The sequence below is a fragment of the Myripristis murdjan genome, chromosome 1 (assembly GCF_902150065.1).
Source record: "Myripristis murdjan chromosome 1, fMyrMur1.1, whole genome shotgun sequence".
Lineage (NCBI taxonomy): Eukaryota > Metazoa > Chordata > Actinopteri > Holocentriformes > Holocentridae > Myripristis > Myripristis murdjan.
This window is the reverse complement of record NC_043980.1, coordinates 17,853,701-17,880,198: the sequence shown is the minus strand read 5'-3', so window position 1 is coordinate 17,880,198 and position 26,498 is coordinate 17,853,701. Positions and strand designations below refer to the sequence as shown.

The window sequence follows — 26,498 nt, the reverse complement described above, 5'->3', positions numbered from 1 at the left end:
TCATCATAATAGACTTATTATTCACTGGCCATAAAGCATTGTGTGTGTGTGTGTGTGTGTGTGTGTGTGTGTGCGTGTGCGTGTGCGTGTGTGTGTGTGCGTGCGTGTGCGTGTGTGTCCATGTGTTTATTTGAGAGAGAGGTCCAACAGGCATTTGCAATCCATCAGTGTAACTGGAAACCTGGACAAAGAAAATTAAGATAAACGAAAATTGTATTAAAATATATTTGTCTGAACAATGGTAAATGCTTAAGTTGTTTGTAATTTTCTGTAGTTGCTTTGTATGGGCTTCAAAATCTGATTTGCCCACTGCATAAGCCGACAGCAATGATCCTTAGTGTAGATAAAAAAATATATATATATATATATTCTGTCAGGGCTATGTGAAGGGCAAATCTCCACTGTGTGAGTGCTGTTTTTTTAGGGATAGATCTGCACATACCTGAAGCCAGTTTAGACTGGATCTGATATATCTACATTTTCTAGATGTGTGGTACTTGACTTTATGTCCTGACCGATAGCTTAACATCTGCTGGTCACCTCCCATTTTTTTTCTGGCAAAACTCCTGAAAAACAGTCCTCAGTGCAGTCAGTCCTGGGGTTTTATCAATAATCAATAGCTCTCTGTCATCTGGGACTTTGCCTGTTTTGAATTTGTAAAAGAAGTTCAGTTCCCTCTTAAAAAAACAGACTTGGATCCCTTAAATTCCAGCAACTACAGACTTATCTCCAAGTTTCTGTTTTATGTAAGGTTTTAAGCTATAAACGTCAATTAACAGCTTTTATGAATCAGAACAATATTTGCAAGCAGCTCTGGTCAGGTTTTAGAGTACAGAGATTAACCTCATTACATAACGTTGAATATAATCATCGATGTCACAACAAGATCAGAGAGCAGATGAGGTGAGAACTGATAAGCAGCAGTTCCCAACTTGTATCTAATAAGCAGTATACGCTCAAATAAGAAATAAAGGACTTTATCTTTCCAACAATATACAACTACACTGTATCAGTTTTCAATGACGGATTTAAAATCCCACTTCATTAGCACCTCTACAACTCAGCCACCAGATGTGGTCTGGTATAATAAATGCATATATAGCAGACCTGTCGGGACCTCTGGTATGTTCTTTTTTCTTTTTCTTTTTTTCACATTTTAAAATCATAATGCAGCCACTGTGGAAGGTGACACTGTAGATATCTGTGTTTCCTCCAGGCAGGTGAGAGGATGACTGACACCGCTCTGTCAGGACCCTCGCCGAGGAGGGTCGAGCCGTGGAAGATGTGATGGGCTCACGGCTCACCTTCTGTGCCTGACAGTTTATGTGTGGTATTATGGTCTGGAATTCCTCCTTGCCTGAGTCCTCCACTGTCGTGAAACAGATGCTTTCCTTTGATGTGCCTGGGGATCATCATTTGATGTATGATCTCCCTCCCTCTGTATGATCTCTTTATATTGAGGCTCTGGCTCCTGAGGTAATGTTCCCCAGGCTGTCTACCCTCATTCTGGTCTGGTGCGTTGACAAGGGAATCATAAAGCACAAGGGTAGATCTGGCTATAGTAATCTTGTAGTAATGAGTGTCTTCTGTATCCTATATCAATAGCATGCGTGAGGAAGAAGTAGCGCATACCGTATATGATGGTGGCACGGCTAATGATTTGTGACAAGTCATTGGCCACCATCATGTACTGCAAATATGCATCATGGGGCCTGTTATACAATGCAACACAATATAATTCATTTGTCTGTGATTCTCAGCATGATATCATCAGCCAATTCCAGTATCAGCTCATTAAAATGACAAAAATTGTTAAGGGGGTATAAGTATCATATCAAACATTCACAGCCAGCCGCTAGCTTTGCACCATAAAACACAGTCATGTCATAGTATGTTACACAATTATCATACATTAATTATTTAATCTAATAGTCAGCGGTTGGATTTGATGTTCCAAAACAACAACAGCAATATGGAGCTGAGTTAGGAACAGCAAGTGAAGATGACACAATTACTTTGTCCTGTTTTATACTCCAACATTGATATCCTTTCATTTGTTGTGCCAGGAGGCATTGTTTTATGGGAGCAATGTAGCGCAGGATCAAAATGGCCCTGCTGACTAATTGAGAGTGATTACCGTAATGAAGAGCACACCAATGATGTTAGCCATATGTCAAAACTTTCTCACTCAAATCCCAAGTGAGCTTCACTGGAGCTTATGAAACACCATCTGAGACAACTTTTTCCACTGTCATCATAAAGAATGAAGGTCCCGATCATTACACAAAATCATTCTTACTGATGATTAGCACTGACTTTGCCCTGCAGGGGACGGGTGCGACAGAAAGCATGCTGCACCACAACAGATGCATCAGAGCCAGGAGAGCGGTATCACAGCGTTTTGCTTTCCATCTGACCATGCTCTGTGTCACTGTATTGCATTTTGCATAGTAAAGCATGTTTTTATCGCGACTGGCTTTGAATGGAACTCAAACCAGATGGAGGGAAATTGGAGATAAATGCAGCTGGAAAGCATGTAAGAGCAAAAAATCTTTGGTGGTATGGGATGATATAGGAATGATGTCATTGCATGTACTATGTGCCATTTATGGGTCACAGTGTATAAGCATGAAGGAGAATTCCTGTGGTGGTCAGTCTTAAACACAGTGGCATAACCTTTCATGTCATCTTGCAAAGCGGGGATACAACATATTGCTTTTGTTCTGCTTATTTACAAATGATGCATTACATTTTTTTCTCTACCCAGAATGTCTGCATATATAAATGTCATTCCACTGCTCTGATATTTTGAACTTATAAACTGTAAACTCTGCCTTCATGTGGGCACAGCTGGCCACTCTGTGCACCAGTTGGGTTTATCTTTGCAGGGCACTCAAAAGTGCTTTTTCAGAAATGTTTTTCAGTTTAAATGTCTGTGACTATTGCATTTTAGGACTCTCAGTTTAGTGTGAAACAATACTTGGAGTTAATTAAATGAGGGGGAACAGGTGAGCAGTGTAGGCACAAGTCATGTAAACAGTAGTTGGAGCATTACAATTCTTCTGGCACCCTCAAACCTTTTGCTTTTGGCAGTGTGCCATGCTGTAACAAAACCCTCAGAGGGATGAAAAATTCAAAGCAAGATCTGATTAAGCCAGCAAGCTATCTGAAAACGCACCCAAAACTGAAATACAGCGTGCATGATTTAACTTATGATAACATCAAGGCCTTCAGAAAAAGTGTAGCTAGACACCTGAATTACCCTCAAGAGTGCTGACCTCCCCAAGACAGCTACAAGAGCAACAATATATATATATATATATATATATATATATATATGTATATATATATAATGCAACCTCTCCAAAATCATTCCATCATTTTCTGTGCGAAAAACAGTTTTTCCTTTGAAGTCGCATTGTGGTCCAAGCTTGATTACCATTTGAGATTGAACAAGATTTGGCGAAAGGTAGAAAAATTGCTGCTGGCAGGTCTCTTCATTACATCTTGGAGTTGGATTAGATGAAGTATCCAGGGTATTTTGAACAGACTCTCTTTTAGGGCTGGGATTAACCCTGTATGTTCCACTTTCACTGCGCCACTGCATCTGGGAGCCAGCTGCAGCTGTATATGTATGTGTGTACATATGTATGTGTGTATGTGTGTGTGTGTGTGTGTGTGTGTGTGTGTGCCTATTTGATTGGGGTCAGTAAAGAGTCTGTCTCACTCAATACAACTGATTGACCGGCTGACCTGTATGGTGGGAGATCATAAAAAGTTCCAGTTGAAACTCTGGAAAGAGATGTGATGTTCGGGGAGATGACAACAGGTTTGTCACAGAGACATCATGGAATTTAGAGCTATTGGGAAATGTCAGAAAATAAATTGCATTACCATGAGATCAAAAGGCAGCTAAAAGTTGTTGACAGTTCATCAATGTAAATTTAGTTTGTGAAATACATCAAATTTAGTGCTTTGTCGTTTTAAATTAAGTTAAACTGTTTGAAAATGTGTTACAAATTTAAAAGCCTTTGGTGTTGCAAAAGAAAAAAAATACACTGTGCTGCAAGTACCATACACAAAGATTAGAGAAACGAAAAGTAAACAATTTGTTCCTTTTGTTAAAAATTGTTTATTGGACAAGGACGATTACAAATCAGTTCTCTTGCTAGTAACCACCAAACTGATTATACAGACCAAACCCTTAACAAAATGGAATAACAAATGGAAAATATCAGCCACCTGATACAAAATAACACTGCAGGAAAAATAAAATGACACAAACACAAAAAAATAATAACTGACAAGAACTTACAGTGAAAACAGGCATGAAAGTGTCAAAACTACATGCGAGATACAGTTAAATGAGAAAACACTATAATATTAGGACAGAATAAATAGATCATTTGAGAAAAAACGTTGTTAAATGATTAGGGTTGCATATCCCAATAAAAACATCTTATCGGCCCTGTTTCAGTACTGATCTGGTTTTTCAGACGATCTCCTGAAATTCTGGGCCGCTTCAGTGAAGAGACAAGCGGGACAAGAAGCAGGTGCATGTGCTCATCCAAACATGTGAACTCACTTTGTGGAGACAATAATTTGAGAAGGACCAAGGCACTCAACTTTTCAAATACTGGTGTAAACTGGTGCAATATCTGGGCAACTACCATTGCCTCTTGCAAACACACACACTGCCTTTTTGTCATTTAGTATTAAGTTCAATCATCTGTTGTCAGTACAGGGACAGAGAGAATAAAAACATTCCTTCTCTCCTAAGCACCGGGCAACAGTACTTTGAGGTTTACAGATTTGATCATTTAAACTCTTACACTCCAACATTGTGCTGAATTACATAAACAAGCTATCCAGTCTGTTTTAATTTCAAACACAATCACTTAGGATAAAAAAAAATGTTCTGTGAAAACACCAACTCCTCACTGGTATACTGTCCTCCGAAACCATGTCCAAATTTCACAGCTAAAATAAAATTAGTTAAGTACCTAAGCTTAAAAGACAGCAGTGAGTGTAATAAGACTAAAAACACCTGACAGTGGCATCTTGACTGAAGCTGAGCGTACATTTAAAAGTGACTTACAGTAACAAGCCAGAGCATGATTTAGACTGCAGTTAATGTGGTCCCCACATTCATCATTTTAACCATTTGAAGGAGCCAATGTGTTCCCATTTCGTCATTATAATTTTTTTCACCCAATACTCAATCTTAGGCCTTCTCCATTGACTTGTAGTACTCTTTGAGCACAGCCCAGGCCTTGGGTGCCATGAAGCCCTCAGGAGGATTCTCTCCCTCACGAGCCATCTTGCGCATGCGTGTGCCTGAGATGAAATCATAGTCTTGGTGGCTAAAATGAAAAAAATAAATAAAACAATAAATAAAAAATAAAAAGAGAGAGAGAGAGAAAAAGAGACAATAAGTTTTGAATGACAGACTTTTTTCATATCAGTCTAAAGTAGGAGTGTAACAGTTCACTGACTGCATTGGTGATAAAATCTGCCACTTCAACTAAAATGATGATCTGGTCAATGGGGAGCATTTTTTTTTTTTACCAGCGTTAAAGTAATTCCAGTAATGTTTGAGTATGTAACTAATTCTGTTGTCCGATTCTTCCCCCACATTTCAGAACAAAAAATATAGTCTTACATTGTTGCATGTTGTTTATATAGTGGATACACAATTTTGGTTGAAAATATTGAATAGTTAACTTGAATCATGGTTTAAAAAGCTGCACTGAACTGAATCGTTTCAAAAATGAAAAACGTTCCTAACAAGTGAATCGTGACTCCAACTGAATCTCTGTGAAGCCAAAGATTCACACCCCTAATCAAAAGCCACTCCGACAGCAGAGCCGCTGAGTGCCAGTTCTTCAGAAGAGCCAGCTGGTGCTTTAGAGGCTGCTGCATGCAGAAGTACGAGCAGACCAGTCAGTATTTCCACAGGCAGACTGCACAGTCTGCAAGCAAAACAAAGCTCTAATAACATTACATAGATCTCTCATATCCCACCCGGTGAAAGGTGTCGGGAAACAGGGCTTTGTTTTTTTTTTTTTTCTTACCAAATGCTACATTTCAAATGCTGACCGTTTCTTGCCATTGCTTTATTAGTAGTTCAGTCGTTTATTAGAGGATCATCACAAACCCCAGCTGCTCCCACAGCATCATTTAGTTTTACAAAACTAGCAGTTGTCAGCATTGGGAAAAGGACAGCATAAACCCTGTGATGACAGGAGCGTTCCTGTGACTGGTTACTGGTTTTTCAGTCAGCAGCAGTGCACTCTCACACTCATCATCTGTGCATCACTGACACCACTAAAGCCAAAATGTAGGAATCTCTGTTCTTCAAGGTTAGGTGAGCTGTGTTCGATGTATAATTCAAATGTAAAGGAATTTAACAGCATGCAATTCCATGTGAGGAGTTTATACACAGAAGTGCCTACATATGGTAAATCAGTCAAACACAGAGTTTAGCAGTTCTAAACTCTCAGAACTTTCCCATCAAAATCATATTTTTGTTACCACTTTAAACACTGGCCAAAAGGCGGTTTAAAAATAAAATCTGGCTCAGTTTTACATGAAGGAAGAATAGGGATATGCTCAACGCAGGCGTCAAAGAAAATAAAGAGACAAAAAAGGGGCTCAAATCCAAAAGTAGATCCCAAGCGCTAATGAAAAGGGCCACCACACAATAGTTTTGAATATTCTACCTAATGAACACCACACTGTATGGTGTGCATTAGTGGAACATGAGTATAAATGAATGTAAAAGCACATTCTTGACTCTATTTTGAGTGCTGGCCCTTTTCAATTGTTCAGTGTTTAATGAACATTGAAAGTTTCAAACCAAAAAGTAAAATCTGGCAACGGCTGCTCTGATAATATAATTTCCCATGGTTCCTCCACACTAATATGTAGGTAAGTAGTAACAGAAATGTTTTAGAAATTCAGTTCATTCACTCATTTAGAGGCAATAGGAAGGGGGGTGATGTGGGGGTGGGTTGCTGCCATGACAATAAAACTTTCCCACAAAAACGTCAAATGTGGTTTCATTTTTCTGTGGTTTGCCATCATGTGGGTGATCAGTACAAGTGGAGTGGTTTAGGCAGATTTGTATGGGCTAAATTAAAGCTCGTCGCTGGTCCCTTCCACACAGAAGGCACTGAGGGAGCCATCACATCCCATTCAAGTGACAATATTAATACTAGAAAATACAAGACACATAGTATTTAACAGGATTGGAGCTGCAACAACTAGTTGGATAGTCGATTAGTTGCCAATTATTAAGTTAATCACCAACTATTTTGATAACCAATTAATCACCTTTTCCGAATTCTCTGATTCAGCTTCTCAAATGAGAGTATTTTCTGATTTCCTTAGTCCTCGATGACAGCAAACTAAATATTGTTTGACTGTGGACTGTTGGTTCGGACAAAACATTTAAGGATGTCACCTTGCGCTGTAGGAAATTGTGATAAACAATTTCTAATGATTGTGATATTTTTGGACCAAACAGCTAATTAATTAATGGTAAAATAATCCATTAACAATAACAGATTTATCAATAATAAAAATAATCATTAGTTTCGGCTCTAAACAGGATTATGTAAGTACTTGCTCATGTTCAGTGTTCTGTTTTTTGAAATATTGAAGAGGTAAAGAACATTTTAAAGGGATAGCAACCGGGCTTTAAAAAAAAAAAAAAAAAAAAAACCTTCAGGGGATTCTCTCTCTCTCTCTCTCTTTCTCTCTCTCTCTCTCTCTCTCTCTCTCTCAGCTAAGAGAGAGAGAGAGGGAAGGGGAAGAGAACAGGGTTGGTCGAGCAAGGTAGAAAATGAATGAGCAGAGGGAGTGGCGGTAGTGAGAGCAAATGTTTTGGAAAGGTTTTGAATCACCACAACTACAAATGTGGTGAAAAAAGTTTAGATGGACAGACCCAGTTATGTGAGATTAGCTGCGGACAGACACCCAAACACACAACAAAACGCATGATTCCCTCCAGGCTACCACCTAGCAGTGATAAACACGGCATATTAACAACAACAGCTTTTTAGATGAAATGAGAGGATCCCTGGTTCAGGCCTAAAAACCTAAATAATCACTTTGAGAAGATCTACACCCAAGGGTGTCAGTCGGTCGACTCCTGTTTAAACAAGCTGTCCGCCCACTGTTTGTGAGGGAACAGGATCGTCTCCATCTCTGACCTCTACTGATCAGGGTACTGGCACAAGTTCCTAACATCTTCACCAGGCCCTTCCATAAATTACTGTCAGGGTTTCTGGATAATCAGACAGTTCTGACATCTTATTCGTGGAGATTTATACTTCACTGCATTCTCCACTGGGCTTTGACTCAGAGTGTGTTGAAGTCATGCTGATTAGGGGAAGAAATTTTGAATCCTTGTCAAAAGATGTAGAGCACATCTTTTTTGCGGTTCTAAAATTTTAGGGAACTTGGGTGAAGAAGATCTAGCAGTTTCTCAAACAGCATCTGGGGTGAAGGACTGCTGTGCAAACTCTACATTTTAATACGATGTTAAACTAGGAACAGCTTGCTGTGATTTGCACCATTACACTCCAGAAAAAAGACTGAGGGGTATCGCTGGTGATTAGACTGAGCATCCATATTCCTGTGGAAATCTGGCAAGCCCGTGTCTGTCAGTGTGCACAAGAGGGACGGCCAGAGTCATGAAATGCTATAAATCTCACCAAGTGCCAACCAGGGGCTTTGAAAATTCAATTGTGCATTAACCCTCAAGTTTGTCTTGATAGCATTAGCCTAAACATATCAAATAAGTCACAGAGTCAATTAGAAATTAAAAACTGGGCCTTTTTTGACATTGCATGCCATTTTAAGCTCATTCTCCTACAACGGACAATTCCTTTGTAGAAGAACATATTAGTGTTCATGATGTGGTCAATGCTTCTTTCTTTCTTTTTAAAATCAGTTCACTACTTGCAAGCCAGTGAACTTATTTATTTTGAGATAACAACAAAGGGAATTAAAGATTAGTGATAACAGACTGTTTTGTTTTACTGTTCCTTTATTCCATTTAGGCTTGCATGTGCTGTCATTCTCTCACACATCAGTGGATAATTTAGATTGACAGACACCGTCAGAGTTATGTAATCTCTCAAAACCAATTCCTTCTTAACCCTCATTTGACACGAAAGACAAACACCAACATGGTGTTTATTCCAACTATGGACAAAGTTGATGTGCAAAGAGCATGGTAACAACGGGGGAATTTCTCACTGAGTTTCAAACACAGAGGAGGAAATAGCGTTTTGCCCCATTTCATAATTCCATGGCCAGGTGAAGCTAAACTATGCGCTGGTAATATTTTAACACATACTACCTTTTTCAGTAGTACTCCTTTTCACAGAAGTACTAGAAGTTCCTGAGCAACAAACTGCATTTGACTCAATATAAAAAAAAAATGCATAATGGAAAACAAAGCAAATCTTTTGATTAGTCTGGCCATATTTAGTCAGAACATTTGTAGCCAAACACAGCTACAGTTGCATAACCTGACGGTGGAGGCAGCATCAAATCTGGAGGCAGTGAGATTGCATGATATTTGTTAGTCATCTTGCGCAGGGTTCATACACAGACTTTAATTAATGGCAGTTCCCCGTAATTTCTGAGTGACTTCAAAGCCCACAGGAAGCCACAAAAGTTTTAAACAGTATAAGAAAACAAAACTGTTCCTGTTATTCTTGGAACTGTAGAGCAGATAAGAATACAAGAGGAAAAACAGATTAAAGCTTTTTTTTCTACAATGGAAACTTTATGAATTGAAGTATATAATTTACATTTAGACTTAATGTACTCTATCACTGTACTGCACACTATATGTATAAATAATCTATATGAAACAGTGCAGTAAATTGTATTAATTATAGCATGAGACTGTTACTGTAGAGTGAAATCTGAAAATCCTGCATTTCTTAACCTTGATTAATTTCAAGACTACAGAAAATGAGAGAGACGGCTTGATGCAAGGCATTTCTCAAATTTAAGAAATTCTTGTCAATCGGAGACTGCAGACCAGATATTACAGAAACAAACAAACAAACAAAACAAAAAAAAGGTCAAATGATAAGCACTTACTTCTTGGGGTCATAGAAGTCCATTGCCCTTTTGACCTTGTTGTAGGCAGCAACTTTGAAGGGCACAATCTCCAGGGTGATGAGGCCTGGAGCCATGGTGAGCACCTTGGCCCCGTGGGTGGGCTCATACAGGTCCTTTCCTGTGTCAGGGTGGGGCATGCCTGCTGGATCACGGCCCACAATGTAGAAGTTGGCACCAGCCACCATTCGAGCTCTGCAATGCCACTGCACCTGTGGAAAATGAGGGGAAAAAAACTCACTTAAAATGAACAAAAATGGGGGGAAAAAGAATAGGAAAAAGATAACAGCATATGTGTTTTCTGTTTGGGAAGCTCCTATGTATTCAAGAAAAAAAAACTTTGGCATGAGTTATATTGCAGTCAGAAAAAGGGAAAATAATCGCTTGTAATTTGTATGTGCAATTTGGTTCAATAATACCACAAAAGGCTGTAGTGGCTGTTGGCTGATATCAAATTCCTAAAACTACATTTCACACACTATAGTTTACATGTAACATTACATTCTCCTTCTAAAAGAGAAGGGCACTGGTGAAGTGACACATGGACAAAACCTCAATCCTTGTTCTGAATGTATTTTTCAGATGAGTAAAACTAACAAGAAATACCATTTACTCACTGTCCTGTGTAAATTAAATTATTTAACCACAACTGACAGACTGTAAAGAAACAAACAAACAAAAAAAATCACATGAATAATTTCACTGGTATGGAACTCTGACTGTGTGTGTAACACCTACACGTTTCTTTAACAGCTGTTACTGACTGAAATCTGTCTCATTGCCACTCTGAACATGTAGACCAGTTTTTTTTGTGTAAAGATAGGCTGAGGTCTTCAAACTTAAGGCCAATGCAAAAAGCCCTTAAAGCAACTTTAACATTTTCACTTTTTTAGCACGCCCAGGCTACCTCTGTATGAGTTAACAAACAGCCGAACTTCAGCTGCTGCCCTCAGGAATCTGCATTCACCACCAGCATTCAGGCTCTTTTTCTGTTTCTCATTATCAATAATTGCTAACACTCCACATTACTTCTTGAAAATTACAATACTATTGCTATTAGAGTAGAGGCTCTCATTGCTGTAGTTTGTATATATTAGTTCGAGGATTCTGAGACCAGATTTACAGCACTGGGGTTAGAGCGCGGGGTCATCCATTTGCAGCACCTCTGGAGCCTGCTCAAAGACACTTCAGCAGGGATGAACACTGGCTGCCCCGAGCGGAATGGTTGTTTTAGTATTTGGGTGCCAGGTGGTTGGGCTGTTTTTTAATGGTTACCCAAGGTCAAGGCTATGAAGTCAAGGCTGCAGATGAGTCAGGCTGTCAAAAGCTCCTGTTCAGAATTACAGACTGACAGGAGTTCCCTCCACAATATCTACCAGCTTTCAAATCTGCTCTCAATAATTCTCACCGTAACTTTCCCATAGTCATAAACAAATGATTAAAAGACAGAGTTTTCCAGCTACACAGCTATGCTCAGTCTACAAGACAGGCTGTTGTACAGTGTGGAAACACTAAACAGATGACCATCTTTTCACTTACATAATATGCCAAATCATCAGTGACAGAGTATGTGACACATATAAAGGGTCAGTTTTCTGCCACCATGGGTTTTGCCTGCGAGAAATCCTTTTGAACACCTTTTATGAGGTTGTTATTGTTATTGCTGGAGTGAAGATTTGTTTGTTTCCTTTTGGTTTTGAGGGAAATATGATGACTGCATTTAGTAAAAAGGAACACAGGGCTATGTGTTATGTCCACTGACTTGCCTCTGGCCTTTTTTTGGAAGAGAGCCATCTCTCTCCCTGTGTTTCAGGTCTGCCACGCCTCTCTCTGAGTGCTTGGATCACCCTCACCTGAACTTCATTTGATCATAAGTGGAGCTGTACGTCAACCACCCAGAAACACTGCTCCTTGCCATTTGGCCACTCAGCTATTTGTTGGGCTGGTTGCTATTGTTGAAGCTCTGTGTTTTTGACATCACTTTGACACAGATCTGTTTAGCTTATCCTTTGTCTTTGCTGACCGGCTGGTAAAAGTGTCTTGTTGAACTGTAAGAAAACCCTGTAGGGGTTTTCTGTCATTTATCTTGCTCCCCATTTTTCTCTCTCCTGTTTTGCTGTTAGTTAGGGAGCTTAGGGAGTTTTGGTTGGTTTATTATTTTCTGTAAATGTTATTCATTATTACACTTAAAGTTGGTTACATTTTTGCAAAGGTTTTGGGTAAATTTGTTTGTTACTCCACAAGTTCCCTTAGACATTAAACAAAGGTCATAACTGCATGTAACTGCATGTACAACACTACTGTGAGCCAGTACCTCAGTTGGTCCAGCATACATCATGGGTGAAGGAAAGATAGCCACAATGGTGGACTCTGGATTGAGGACGCCCTCCTCAAGTACAGCAGCGTGCTGTCTCATTCGCCAGCTCAGTGGCACATCATCATCCTTGGTCCACCCTCCGAGTGGGTGGAGCAGCAGCACGGGACGACGGTAGCCTCGCTCAATAAGACGCCTGTGGGTGTCCTGCATCAGGAGAGCGTGGCCGTTGTGAACTGGGTTACGGAGCTGGAAGGCAAACACAGCATCTGGACAGAGGAGGGGAGGGGGTTGTTATGCTGAGACCAAATATGGTCACCCAATCTTCCAAATCTTGCCCAGAAAAGTTTAGTAGCGAGCTATCCTGCCTATGGAACCACATTTGCCCTCACTGGCACGGGACTGAACCCCACCAGAATGTTCTCTTCCTTCCCTACTCTGCCTCACTCGCTTCTTTTCCAAAATCTAAACAAAGAATAAAACTATGAAGCTGAGTGGAATGGACCGTGTCCTCAAAAACAGAAATAAAGGTAGTAATAAATATAGTGACATATTTATCTCTGTGAAATTCCAGAGTTCAAGATCTCATCATTCTTTAACATTTCTTCTGATGGGGACAAAAAAACACATTCTGATAAATAAAGTCTTACAGGATTTGGCACCATACCTGCATTCATTTCTTTGAACTTCTGTTTCAGCTCAGTGGGCGTTAGTCGGTACTGGTCGAGTCCATCATTCCAATAGATCCTGTCCAGAACCTGCAGGTCTCCACCAACCAGCCAGTCTCCACTCTCCATCACCATCTGAAACAGGAGTCACAGCAATCTGGCAGTGAGCACAACACCAACATAATTTACACTTAAGAAATTTAATGGTGCATAAAACTTCACTGTGAGTGTTATAGTTGAACTTGACTGACAAATTCATATTAAACGCCCCAGTTATTACAGTTGTAGCAACCAGCATAAATCAAAGTCACTAAATGACTTTAAACAGTCAACGAAATGCTGGCACGCCTTCCAGCTGAAAGCCAGTGAGAATCCCTCTTTTGCATTTGACCACATCTACTTCCTTTCTTTCAACAACAGAGGACAGAGCACAAAATATGATTGTATTCCACAATAAAATCCAGTGATGAGCTCATGACCACACTGGAGAGAATTTTTCCCTTACAAGATTATTCTATTGTCCCCAAAGTGCTCAGGATCCAGGCAAAGGCTGCTATTGTTTCAGGCTATAACTTTTGCCTGCCTCTTGTGGCATTTATAAGACCTTAGCTAGAGTTACTGAAAACATTTGCCTGTGCAATGTTAATGTGATACAGAATGACAATTCTCTACAGGGCAGGCAGTGAAGGAAGCACAACACCAGTACTGACATGGAGAGAACCCAAAAGAAAAGCCACAAATGAAACCTGAAGAGTGTGGGCATTATGAAAAGCTGATTTGAAAGTTGAGAAAAAAGAAACATCTGCTTGTGTTTCTTATTTCATTGACTAGTAATTTATTGTGTGTGTAGCTTGTTTTGGATTTGAGAGCTAATAATCCAACTCCTTGGATGTCTGTACATTACAAGCAGACTGATTTGAGTGTCATCTGATTCTTTGACTCTAAACTATCTTTAAGAATCAAAATTTTGTCAATGATAGAGATAAAGATTCTGACCACTTGATGTGCTTAAAAGCTTCTTGGCATCTTCAGTACTATGGTGTGAATCATTTTCCGCGTACCAATTAATTCAACTTGTCTACTTCTGGCCTGAGATCAGTCATGAAAAAGGCCTGAGAGATCAGCTGCATAGACAAATGAGTTGTTTCCCTAAAATAAGTCAATGGAAAATATAATGTCTGCATAGCTGAGCCAAAAAGGAATAGGCCTCCACATACACATGTGCTGCATTTAACCATTACATGACTTTACATACGAGAAGGTCCTGGCTAAATAAACAGCCACCTCACCATAGTTTCCGATGAAGGGGGCCACTGTCTGCCTGACAGACAGGTAAACAGGAAAAAGTGGATTAACCACAGGTTATGTGGAGCAGTTCACTTCTGGTTACAAAGCGACAGGATTAAAAAGCTTTAGCAACCAGCACAGGGGTGTGTTGACAGATTGGCTCCAGCACGGGGAGTTAAGCACACACACTAACATATACATACATACACTCTTTAATGAGTGACACCTTAATCACAGCAAGCTGTACACACATGCCTAGCAGTGACAAGGAAGAGGGGATAAAGTAAGAATGACAGTTTTGGAAATACAGACTGCTCAGTATACATTTAAAGTTCACACTGGTGCACCAGGTGTAGAGATGGGATAATACAAAGATTCAAAACTACAATTATCATGCCCAAAATGATAGGTTTTCAGAGATGGTATTGTTTGAATGTGCTGATCATTTCACCTTGTTTGCATTGAAAATCACATTTTAAATGATGAGTGTTTTCCGAGCCATTATAAGACTACATTACCCAACCACTACTGTTTGTCCAACCCATAGCTAAAATGCTAACATGTCACCATGTAATGGGTGAGCGGAGCCTGCAGACACTTGAAACAAGGACACACAGGAAGTGTGTTCACAGGAGCAGACAGAGTGAACTCAGCACTTCTTGTTACATTAAGCTGTTACCAAGTTAAACAGGGCAAAGGGCAATGAGAACTGGCTGGTTGATGCTTGAATTAAATTTTAAATTTGAAATGGTGTCACTAACTGTTGGATATTTTATCAAGGTTTCACTAGACCTGGTAAGAACTAATCATCACATCCCTGCTGGGCAGTCATGGTACCAGTTCATGAAACTGACAGCATCTACAGCATCCTAAAAGTTGACACCAGGCCAGATTTGATTAAAGAAGATGACACACGTCAGAGCTCTACTAAAATTATAGATGAATGCCAATTGCTGTGAGACATTGAGACAGCTGGCACATATGTAGTGTTCAAATTTATCTCTTGTTCAGCCAACACATTTTTAGCAGCAAAGGGCTTTAAAATGAGCCACGGGGGTTTCAAGTCTGAGCCCAGGGTGTTAAATCACTAAATACCATGAAGGTTACTATCACTTTTCTCATGCTAGCTTTGACAGTATGTGAGTGGGCGGCCAACTGCTCTAATCCTGAAAAACAATGGGATTTAAAATTAGCCAGACAGGCAACTTTTAACAGTAACCCTACACTGTCAGTCAATGCAGATGGGATTTCAAAAGGCAATTTGACAACTGTCCTCCCCGAGTCTGCATCCCTAGACATTTCCGTTGCGGTGTAAGGAAGAGATATTGCTTCTCCAGGTATGAGCCCTTCCCGCTGCTGGCACCTTGTCAGCAGGGTGGGCAGGATCATTTCAGGACATTATCTCGCCATCGAGTCTACCTGAGCCCCACTGCAGTTGATATGAGCTGGATGGAAACAATTCCTGGGTATATTTGGAGAGGGGCTGGGTGGAGGAAAAAGTGGAAGTTGGCAAGAATTTCACAGCCTGTTGAGTTCTGCAGTGCATCCCCAGTACAATCTCAAATGCATTAGGTGGAGGCCAAGCGAGAGGCTCAGCATCCAAATATAACACCTGCAAAATTAGGGAAGGGCCAAAAAGATCAACTGATTACACTGGGCGTCCTGACAGACACAGGGAAAAGCTGTACTCCCTTCATCTGCTCAGTCTTTCCGTAAGCACTGTGAAAAATCCGCCTAGGATCTGTCTTGTATCTGTGCAAAATGCAGGGAGGCAGTTTGTTTTGACATGGGGAGTGTTTATCAACCAGCACACTGGTGCAGACGTAAGATCTCTGCAAATGCTGTTAAATATTTTCTAGAGAGTTGAGTTTCAAAATACACATCCGTGTCATTTTTTAAGACCCAAATGCTTTATAGCATTTCCAAAACATTAGTCCACCTTGTAAATTGAGTTGTCAGAGAACAGCAAGCTTGCCAACCCTCAAAATGAGCCTGATCGTCTCAGTAACTGACCTTGATGTAGGGGTGGTCTTTGCAGGTGGTGCCCCATTGGCGAGCACAGCGCTCCTCTTTGCGGTGTTCATAGAACTCAGGGTTGCGGAGGATGGCCACTCGCCTGCCCTCATAGACCAGGGCGATGGCCGTAACACCATCCAGACGTTCTTTATCACTGCTGGACACTGGCAGCACCACGGGCACAGACATGTTGATGACACCACCTAGGATGAAGGGGGTGGTGCAAAGGTCAAATACTCATGGCCAGGTATGATAGCAATCGATTACTTTTTTTACATAAAGTGAAAGGTCACACATATGAAGAGTCCGAGGGTGCTTATTACACCCATTTCAGCAAGCCGTCTTAAATGCACCGAGTGAATTAACCTCATCCTGAAGATTAAAATCTATCACTTCAATCAATCATTGTAAAGAGGAAATGAAGATCCAACACAAGCAATGGAAAGGGCATTGCTGCAGCACATTGAGGCCATGTCCATATAACGCACCCTACAATATGGGATGTAAAATAAGTCACATATAGCCAATAAAACGGTTCACCCAACCTGGCAACTTTGCCATTCCATAACCCTTTTGCCTAAATGTAGAATATATAGCTACGCCACAGGGTACAGTGAGTCTTGGAGGCTGCAGCTGAAGATATATGAGGAGAGAAATGACTTCCCACGCTCAGCTGGATCCTGAACCTTACTGAAGCAGCCTTGGTTTATGACTCGAGTTATGTAGTGTTTGCATTCTGCGGGCAGATTCCTTTTGCCATCCAATTTGATTAAAACGTGGTGACTGGCACGCTCTTCACAACACATCACATCAAATGCCGAGGAGGTAGAACGGGACATTGCCTGCACCCCCGCCCCAATTCCCCCGAGCCTCTCTGGTCCCTCTCTGTCACAGAGTAGCACTTACAGATGGTTCCAATAAAACACACATGCACAATATTGCCTAATGTCCACAGAGCTAAGAAGACACAAGCTTGCATTTGAATCGCCGCTTATTTTTGTATCCTGACTGATTAATGAAACATGCAAAGTTTCAGCTTCCCAACTACAGTTTGTAATGTGCATGATCAATCCTTTTACTGTGATATCATTATTTCATTGTGAAATCCCTAGAAGGAAGTGACAGTGGACAAACGATGGTTTCTGGTGTCAATCAATATGAAAGCCTCTTCCTTTGTGTTCCTCCCCACAGGACAAACACAGGAAACTGGAGAAAGGAGTTTTCACACATATTTCTGCTTCTGTCCAGCCCAGACCAAATTCTCTGTCTTGCTAGTCTTCTGGCCACAGCAGACTGGTTCAAAACTAAATGAAGCCAGACTTGTCTCCAAGTTGTAAGAATTTGATAGTTTTACCCTTTAGTGAGAAGTGTTGTTATAATATATACCTTTCAAATTCTGTTAATGAAATGCAGACTATGTTACAGTTAAAATTATTTTATGCCTTCTGCTTTTTACTGCATGTGTTGGCACCACAACACACAGCTGAGGGGTCACTGGTCAAACACGCAATAAAAGTAAATTGACTCTTTCTTGGAATTTCAAACAATACAAGGGAAATTGCTGTAATTACACAAAGGCACTCTACACCCAATAATTTTAATTTCTGTCAAAAGTGCCAAAAAACCCAGTAGTCCCTAAGCCTTGACTGAAAATGGTCTCATTGCATTATTCTTGAAAATCTATTACTATCACCTCTGATTATATCCATGCAATTATGCTATACCTACATAGAATTCATTCATACATACATAGAATACACATATTATTCAAAGGATCACTTCATATAGCATGTCAGCCCTGTGGAAAACATCACTCAATACTCTCAGTGCATCTTAAAGTGCAACACAGACCATGCAGAATTCACACTTGGAGGGTGCATTTGTAAATGATATTCAATGTAAAGGGGAGCACTTAAAATTCACTGAGATAAAGTGAAAAATATCAAGAGGGGTTTAGAGAGATCCACCTGCTGGAGATGAGAAAGAGTGAAATTATAGCCGGGTTAAACAGATTAAATTTTTGGCTACAATTTAAATTAAAAGGCAATTAATTGTGGACAGAGGAGGGTATTTATAGAGAGGCATATGGCTGGCCAGCATCCTATGCTAAAAAACATGACCTAACGCTGTAAACATCTAATCTCTCTGCTACACCTCAGTCAAACTGTTCATTATGTTAAAATAAGAAAAGATGGATGGACAGAACTCTCCGTTTCCACTTTATTTGAAGAGCACTGCATAACTGGATATAAGACATTTCTATAACGGGACTGGTGTGAGAAAATGATGTCCAACCAGAGAGCTGTGGGCTACATTACTGAGCACTCGTCGCCATCTAGTGCCTTTTGTCAAGTACAGCAACGCTGAATCAAAAAATTCTCAGGTATTGTTCTATTTTGTTAACAGATGACAAGTTTCAGCAGCATCTTACCATCCAGTAGACAGTCAAAATGGAGACACTGCAAGTACTCTCGCTCTCTCATGAAGCCGTTCAGAGGAGTGGCCCAGCCCTCTGCCAGCACCTGCACCCACTGCATATCAACCTGTAGACAATAAACACAGTCACACAGGTGGCACACTAGCCAGCCGTCTGTCACATGTTCACCATGAATTAAAACACATAAGCTAAAAAAAAAGCTTTACACATGAACAACCTATCAGTGGGTATGAAGTAGGACTGTGCAATAGATCAATAATATGTCTTACTGTGATACAGGAGTAGATATCGTCTGGGGATGTATGTCATAATATCATGATATGGAATAAGTGTTGTGTCATGGCTTTAAAGGCTGCATTACAGCAACAGGATGCATTTTCTGAACTCACTACTCTGTTCTAGCTGTTCCTTTATCTGCCTCTACTGCTTCGTCATCAGATCCACATTACTTATGATTATCACAAACTAATTGTGTAAATAATTTGTGAAAGCATCATCAAACATCATCACTGCAATATCCAGGGATCCTAAACCTTTTCTTAAATCAAATTCAAACATTTTTAAAGCATTTTCAAGGTGCATTTTCAAGCTTTCTTATAAATTTAAATTGGATTTAATAAAAGGTATGGGAACCCTGAGAAATTTAAGATTTAAGAAAACTTAGAGAAACATCATCACATTAAATCAGAGGTTATTGTGCTACAAACAACCAAAAATTGAGAGCATTCTACAGAGGTGAGACAAATTAAAAGGAAAACATAACGCAGTTTCAAGCTTCAAAAGGTGCCACTGACTCTGCGATTTTCAAGCAGTTTAAAGCACTTTATTCAAAATCCAAGCACTTGTCAAACCTTGAAAGTATCATGTTAAAATTCAAGCGATTAAGGAATTCCAGCACCCATATGGTATCGATAGAGGTATTTGGTAAAAAATATTGTGGTATTAGATTTTATCCATACCGCCCAGTCCTTGTCTGAAGCCTCATTTATAGTTTTAATCAGAAGTAAACGATCAATATTACCTTCCCAATCTGTACGGCAGGGAGAGTCTCAGCATCAGCTTTAGCCAGGTCCAGCTTGTTCTCCTGAACGTACAGCTCCTTCACTTCATAAGAAGCATCCACAGGAACTATATCCTGCAGAAACAACAAAATAACAAACTAATATTAACCTCACAACCTTTGATAAAAGTTTTTGTCTGCCTCTAAAGAAATATTAAGTCACATGAGATGGTGGGGACACAGATATGTAACTATTCACACAAATATAAGGCTCTACCTCCCCCTTGTGGTAGAAAAAAGAATGACAGCACAGATTTATATATTAAATCAGAACTTCAAACCTTCAGCTGTCTCTGATCTTTGCTTAACTCCCTTCAATAAAGCAATCAAATATACACAAGGCAATCAGACACATTATAAGTGTCCTTGAATCAAGTGGATATTTTTCCCCCTCACCCTCTCCTGAAGCAGGTCAACAAGTTGTTGTATGCACTCATTCACACTGCAGGAGTCAGTCTTCAGCACCAACGCTGGAGCTTCCGGCTTCTCATACTCAGAGTCAATGCCAGTGAAACCTGATAATCAATCAGTCAATCAATCAATCAATCAATCAATCAATCAATCAATACAGAAGAACAAGAGGAAGAACAAGAAGAAGAAATTAATGCAAGAAATAAATTAAGGCTGAGCCCTATTCACTACTCTAAGTACACAGAGCAAATAAGCAACATAAAAATGTTGGGTTTGGAGAGTCTGTTTATGAGGCTTTCAGACAGTCTTGTTTTTAAAAATCTGCTAATTTCACTGGTTGGTATTTAATACTACAGCAGAGGCATGTTATCATAATGGTCAGATGACAAATTTAAAAAATCAACAATTCTAAATACCTTTAAACCAAACGACTCTGTTTTGAAACATGTTGGTGGTTATGTATAATACAAAATAAATCAGCTTTGTTTTGTCCTTGAGCTCCACTTTAACTAATAAATACACCAAGGCATGACTAATGACTGTTATCCACAAATTAATCAACACATAAATGGGTTCAGCACTACTGCAGGAAATAGCCATTAATCAGAGAACTCAGTCATTGAAGTTAAGACAATTCAAGTCTTAAAGACAAGGTTTTTAGTGGGATTAATGTTTGCTTAGAAGACTGAAACCATCTCATTTAGAAGCTTTAATATGTTGGCCAATTCAGAAACAGACATGCAGGAAGCTTTGAAACGTTAGCCTGTTTTACAGCAAACAGGCAAAACTCAGGAAGCTGGGCCCAGATCTCACTCTGATGCAAAATAAACCCTTACACCGCAATGTGATAAGACACAGAAGAAACTCTTCCTCCATTCGAGCGATGAGTCAGTTTTCTTGTCAGTGCCCTTTCTGCTTTATTGGACAAGCTAAGCTATGGTAGAAACAAAGTGTGACAGTTTTGACTTTGACACATCGCATTATGCAGACGTCAGACAGACTCCTGAAACTGTGAATGCATGCTATAGCCTAGTTTTAGTCAGCTGAGTGACAGAGTGCGCCACAACAATGGCTTTGAACTGAAAAGAAATCATGCTCAGTGTCTTGTAACATCTTCTCCTTAAGCCATTATTGTTTGTTTAACACAACAGAATTTCACATAGGTATATTTTGACCCTATCTCTTCGCAGCCAAACTGAGAGGCACCAAGAACTGCACAAGAGATAGTGTGTACCTCGGTTCAAGTATCAACCCTGCATGTCCTAATCATGTGATAGACACTGGATTCACTCTGTCTGGTGCCCGGTCTGCATGGTGGTGGGCATGGCAGTGGTAAAGCACCAGAATTATCAGCCGGTGTAGAAATGTCAGGATACCAGGTTTCATCATGTGAAAGCAACAACGGCACAGAGTGAAGAGGATGCAGTCATTTCATTGGGACTGTTAATGATTTAGCACAAAGAAATGATTCAGATTTGAACAATCATTGTTAAGTGTCATGATCCCCACAACTATGGGCTGGGATTATCACATTGGTATTTGTGTGTGGGTCAGTGTGAGATGGAACTATACAATATGTTTTTCACAACACACTAATAGTATCTTGCTTTTTTTGACCATCACAATTACAATTTAAACTATGAATGGTTATTTTGTTTGGTCCTTTTGTGACGAATCCGCCAGTCTCTTACACACAGAGTAAGCAGCACGTGGCCTTAGCTACTGTGGTAATTAAATACCATCCCAATTCCACCTATGTGTACATATTAGGGGTATAAGTGGTAGTTTTTTCACAGTTTTAGTCTTATGAAGTTTAACACCTTATACACTGTATTGGATTTCAGGCACTGGTGCGTATCCAACTTCAGCTGCAATTTCAAGGGTGTAATTATTATTCTATTATCATCTGTTTGGTATAATTTCAATTGGTAGTGTCATAGCTTTCAATTATGCCCAATTGTTCTTCTGTTTAATAAACAGGGAGGCCATGAGAACTCCTCAGACTGTCAACAACAAACATTTTTCCATGATTTATTGAAACACTGTGGCATCTGGGAAAATCAGACACATCAGGTAGGACCTGATGTGGAAAACTTCAGTAGTACGAATAAAAAAGTCATTATGTTCTAGTTTTAACTTGCTCTAAATTGAAAGGTAAGTTGTATCTTTATATTCTTTAAGTACAGATGCAAACCTTTAAAAAACTGGGTTTACCCCCACACATATGTGCAAGTACTGAAGACTTTCTTTCCCACCCTCTGACAGGAGAGTCCCACCTATGTCCACACAATGCACATGTAAGCGCTGTGTGATTGTAGGTCTGATCCCTGAAGCTAAACTTCTTTCTTCAGTCAGTGCTCCAGGGAGCTGGAGGAGCCCTCATCCTAGACGGCTACGCCTATATTCAAAGAATCTAGAAATATAATACATTTCTTTTGTTGTATTTCAGCCTCAGCCTTTAAGAGTTGTGGCTTTTAGGCTAAACTACACTGAGTGTAGTCAGTGCCCCGACAGGTTCACAGGAACCACCAAGTGTTAACACACACCTGGCTGCCAAAAACGATGGAATAGCGGGAGGCACACATCAAACAAGTGTGCTTTCTGTCAATGAGCTATCCCACACAACATTAAACAGACAAGGCTGAGACAAATGGGATTAATACTGGTGTAAATTTGCACACACAAAAAAGCATCATATCATGATATCAGTAATAGAGCAGCATGGTTGCATGTTAGCGCTTTTACATACCCTACCACACAGCCTACAGCATTCTCTCACCATAACAGCAAACAACAGAGCAGCATTCCTCTGACAAATTTAGTTTGGTGTTTTCCCGGTATATTAACAAACGGCAAAACATAATTAAACCAATTCAGGCTTTAATTACTTTAATTACATTACAGTACAGTGTCATTCTGTGGGAAACAGAGTGACACCTTTTCCCATATCGTCTTGAATATCATTACTGAAAATAACCATGAAATACTGTGGCATTATTTGAAGTCTATATCACCCACCCCTAAATAGGACAGCCAACAACTGCTATTTATAGTGATGCCAATGGCAGTAAGACCTTGACCAAACTTGGTGAAAAAACTGGATGAAACAAAACTATTATGAGATCATAATACCAACATCCATAATGGCCTAAGTGGCGTTGGTGAGAACCAGCTCACCGCAGTGAGACCAAGATGAAAAGTAACAAACTATATAATGGAGCAGTGTGGGTCAGAGGGAAACAGGAGCGTCAACAACAAAATATCAACACAATATGATAACATTAGTGCTATCGGTGAATGACGCAAAACTATGCACAACTATGCACGACTACAGCAAAGACACACTACACTGTTGCCGATTACTAAAGAGGTTGTTACAAAATGTCTCTCGAACAGGACGGTGAGAGGAACACACAGCAGTAAGAAAAAGTCCACGAGGCGACAACTTGACAATGGTTATCATACCAAAAAAAATCTCAAAAAATTTGAACTAGACTTTTCCACCTTAAGTAGTACCTAAATGTTAAATTTTGGGCTTTGGCCCACCTATCTCAGGAATAAATCAGCTATTTGGAAATATTTCAGATTTCAGAAAAAATACAGATCAACCAACAAAACATATGCCATCCACACCATTCCAAGATAAAATACTCCTGTTTTGTTGTATTGTAAATCTAAGGTGATGAAGTGTAGATGTGCACTGTTTATGTTCATAATTGAAATGTCATCAAGGTTTCTTTAAGTGAACTGAACATTTGCACTTAAGCATAAGAAATGTGGTGCTTTATAGTGAACAACAGAGGGTCTAATTTTATTCTTTCTCATAAAAAGAATCATTTATTTTTTAAAAGATCTATTTTATTATTGTGAACTGATTGTTTTTCATTTAAAATGTCTGCTCAACATTTTTTTTTTAAAATTGTATTTTAGTTGCTTTTGTGAGTTAACAGGAATGTTACTGATTGTGTGAAATGCATGATATTGTATCATATTCTTATCGTATCACAGCAGAATACTCCACCTCTTATTTCTCCTGCTCTGGCTCTCTTGTACAGTCCCTTTACGTCCCTCTGCTCACACACATCCAGCGGTGCATCCACAAACACCTCAAAGAAAGGCAGCCCTGCAGCGTCATGGATCTTCAAGGCGTTGAGGCGATCCTAACAGAAAATAATACTCTGTGAGTTACACCCACATAGTTCAAACACATTCATCATGTCTTCCTTTACACTAAAAAAAACGTTTTTTGTTTCTTTTAGTCAGACATAAGTTAAGGGATGTTATTTACCTTGACAGTTTCAGAGGTAACTTCCTCATTCCTTCCTAGCATCCAGCTGACATGCCGCTCTGGCTGTCAGTTGGACACTTTCTGAGGAACGAGGAAGTTACCTCTGAAACTGCCAAGGTAAATAACATCCCTTAACTTATGTCTGACTAAAAGAAACAAAAAACGTCTTGTTAGAGTTACACACGTGATTTTAGCCTGAGAGGAGGTGCCAAAATGTGCTGTTTCATAAATGCAGTACTTCCACTGATATCATCATTTTCAGGATGTTGATGGACAGTGCCATGATCATTAAAATCATGATCAACAATCCAAAATCGCTAAAGAATTTCAAATTGCGAATCTTATTAGCCCACTGAGCATTAGCTTGTTTACTTTCTTTCCAACCAGGACAAACAAGTCCTAACCTGTGCTGTCTATCTGATGTAACAGTAGTGAAACCAGTTAATCTATTCAAATGTATTTTTGTCTTTATCTCTCATTCCTCATTTCTTTCAGCCACTGAGGTTTTCTGTCACAGAGCCACATACCTTGCTGTAGGGAGAGATGAAGCTCGCTATGCAGACAAGCCCAGCATCAGCAAAGAGCCGGGCAACCTCAGCAATACGCCTGATGTTCTCCTCTCGGTCCTCCGGGCTGAAACCCAGGTTCTTGTTCAGCCCCTGACGAATGTTGTCCCCATCCAGCGTGTAGCAGGGGATCCCATGACACACCAGGTACTCCTCTAGAGCCATGCTCACCGTGGTCTTCCCTGCCCCCGACAAACCTAGATACCAGAGCAGGAGAGAAACCGGAGAATGAAACAGGCATGAAAAGACAAAAGGTGCAATCAGGACACCTTGAAATATGTTTCTTTACACCACAGCGTACCAGTCAGCCAGACAGTGCATCCTCTGAACCCTCCTCGTGTGCCCACAACCTGGCCACGCTTGTTTCGGCTTACATGGTGGGCTTGATAGGTAACATTAGTTGCTCTTTGCATTCCCTGAAATGAGAAATACCTTCTGTCAGGTCATCTTACATGCAGGTCATATGATGTATAACATTTGCTTGGACAGTAACACAAATACAGATTGGTAGATATGCTTGTAGGGGAAGTTTTATCTGCTCACCAAGTTATTTGTCCAAGGCGTAATAGCTGATAAACTGATTAAATTTCACTCATATTTCACTGACACAGATGCAGGAGCGATGTTACCATAGCTACAAAGACATTAGCTTAATGCACCATTTCTATGAGGTTTACTAGGGCTGCTACAGGCTGGACTTAGCATGGCAGCAGCTACCAAATACAGGCATCATCTAGCAGGAACTAAGCCAAAAGCAGACACATATTTAACAAGAGGCATCTTTAACTCCAATGGTAAAGCCGAGTTAGCTTGGTGGCTAGCCGGCTAGTCGCCAGAGAGGTTGGTGGACGTGGCGATGTGGTCACTGCAACTTGCCACTGACAAACTCACCCAGTTCTCCGGCGCGTTGCTCAGCTTCTGTTTCTTGTGCGAGTTGCCAGAAGTTTCCATGGCTCGCCGACGTCAGCTGCTCGTTCAACCAGCTAGCTACCTGTTTAGCGACAGAAAATTAAAAAACTTTTTGTCTGCCTGCTCCGTTGTACAGATATCCCCGGTGAATGGAGGAATCTGGCACAGGAACCGGGAAGAGGTTTCAGAGGTAATTGCGTAAATGGGAGCGGAAATGACGCACTCTCCGTGTCAATTTACGTCTTTATCCCAATTTTGTTGTTGTTGTTGTTTTTTAATATTCACGTGTCTATGTTAAATATTTTATGTCGAGCACATGCATTTTTGTCTATTTAAAAGTTTTCTAACAAAGATAAAAAAAAAAAAAAAAAAAAAAAAAAAAATCGGATTTTTTTTCCC

General features: G+C 40.0%; 1 protein-coding gene across 1 annotated transcript; it reads right to left on the bottom strand.

Annotated features, from left to right (window-relative positions):
* Positions 1 to 4,112: 4,112 nt before the first annotated feature.
* Positions 4,113 to 26,292, bottom strand: papss1 (3'-phosphoadenosine 5'-phosphosulfate synthase 1). The gene is made up of 12 exons (XM_030059341.1): positions 26,082 to 26,292; positions 25,492 to 25,606; positions 25,152 to 25,387; positions 24,358 to 24,496; positions 20,322 to 20,440; positions 19,887 to 20,000; positions 18,860 to 18,971; positions 16,426 to 16,631; positions 13,125 to 13,260; positions 12,458 to 12,726; positions 10,126 to 10,355; positions 4,113 to 5,363 (listed from the first exon to the last, which is right to left on the bottom strand). The coding sequence occupies exons 1-12, from the start codon at positions 26,139 to 26,141 to the stop codon at positions 5,225 to 5,227; spliced, it is 1,875 nt and encodes a 624-aa protein (XP_029915201.1). The 5' UTR covers positions 26,142 to 26,292; the 3' UTR covers positions 4,113 to 5,224.
* Between the last annotated feature and the right edge of the window lie 206 nt (positions 26,293 to 26,498).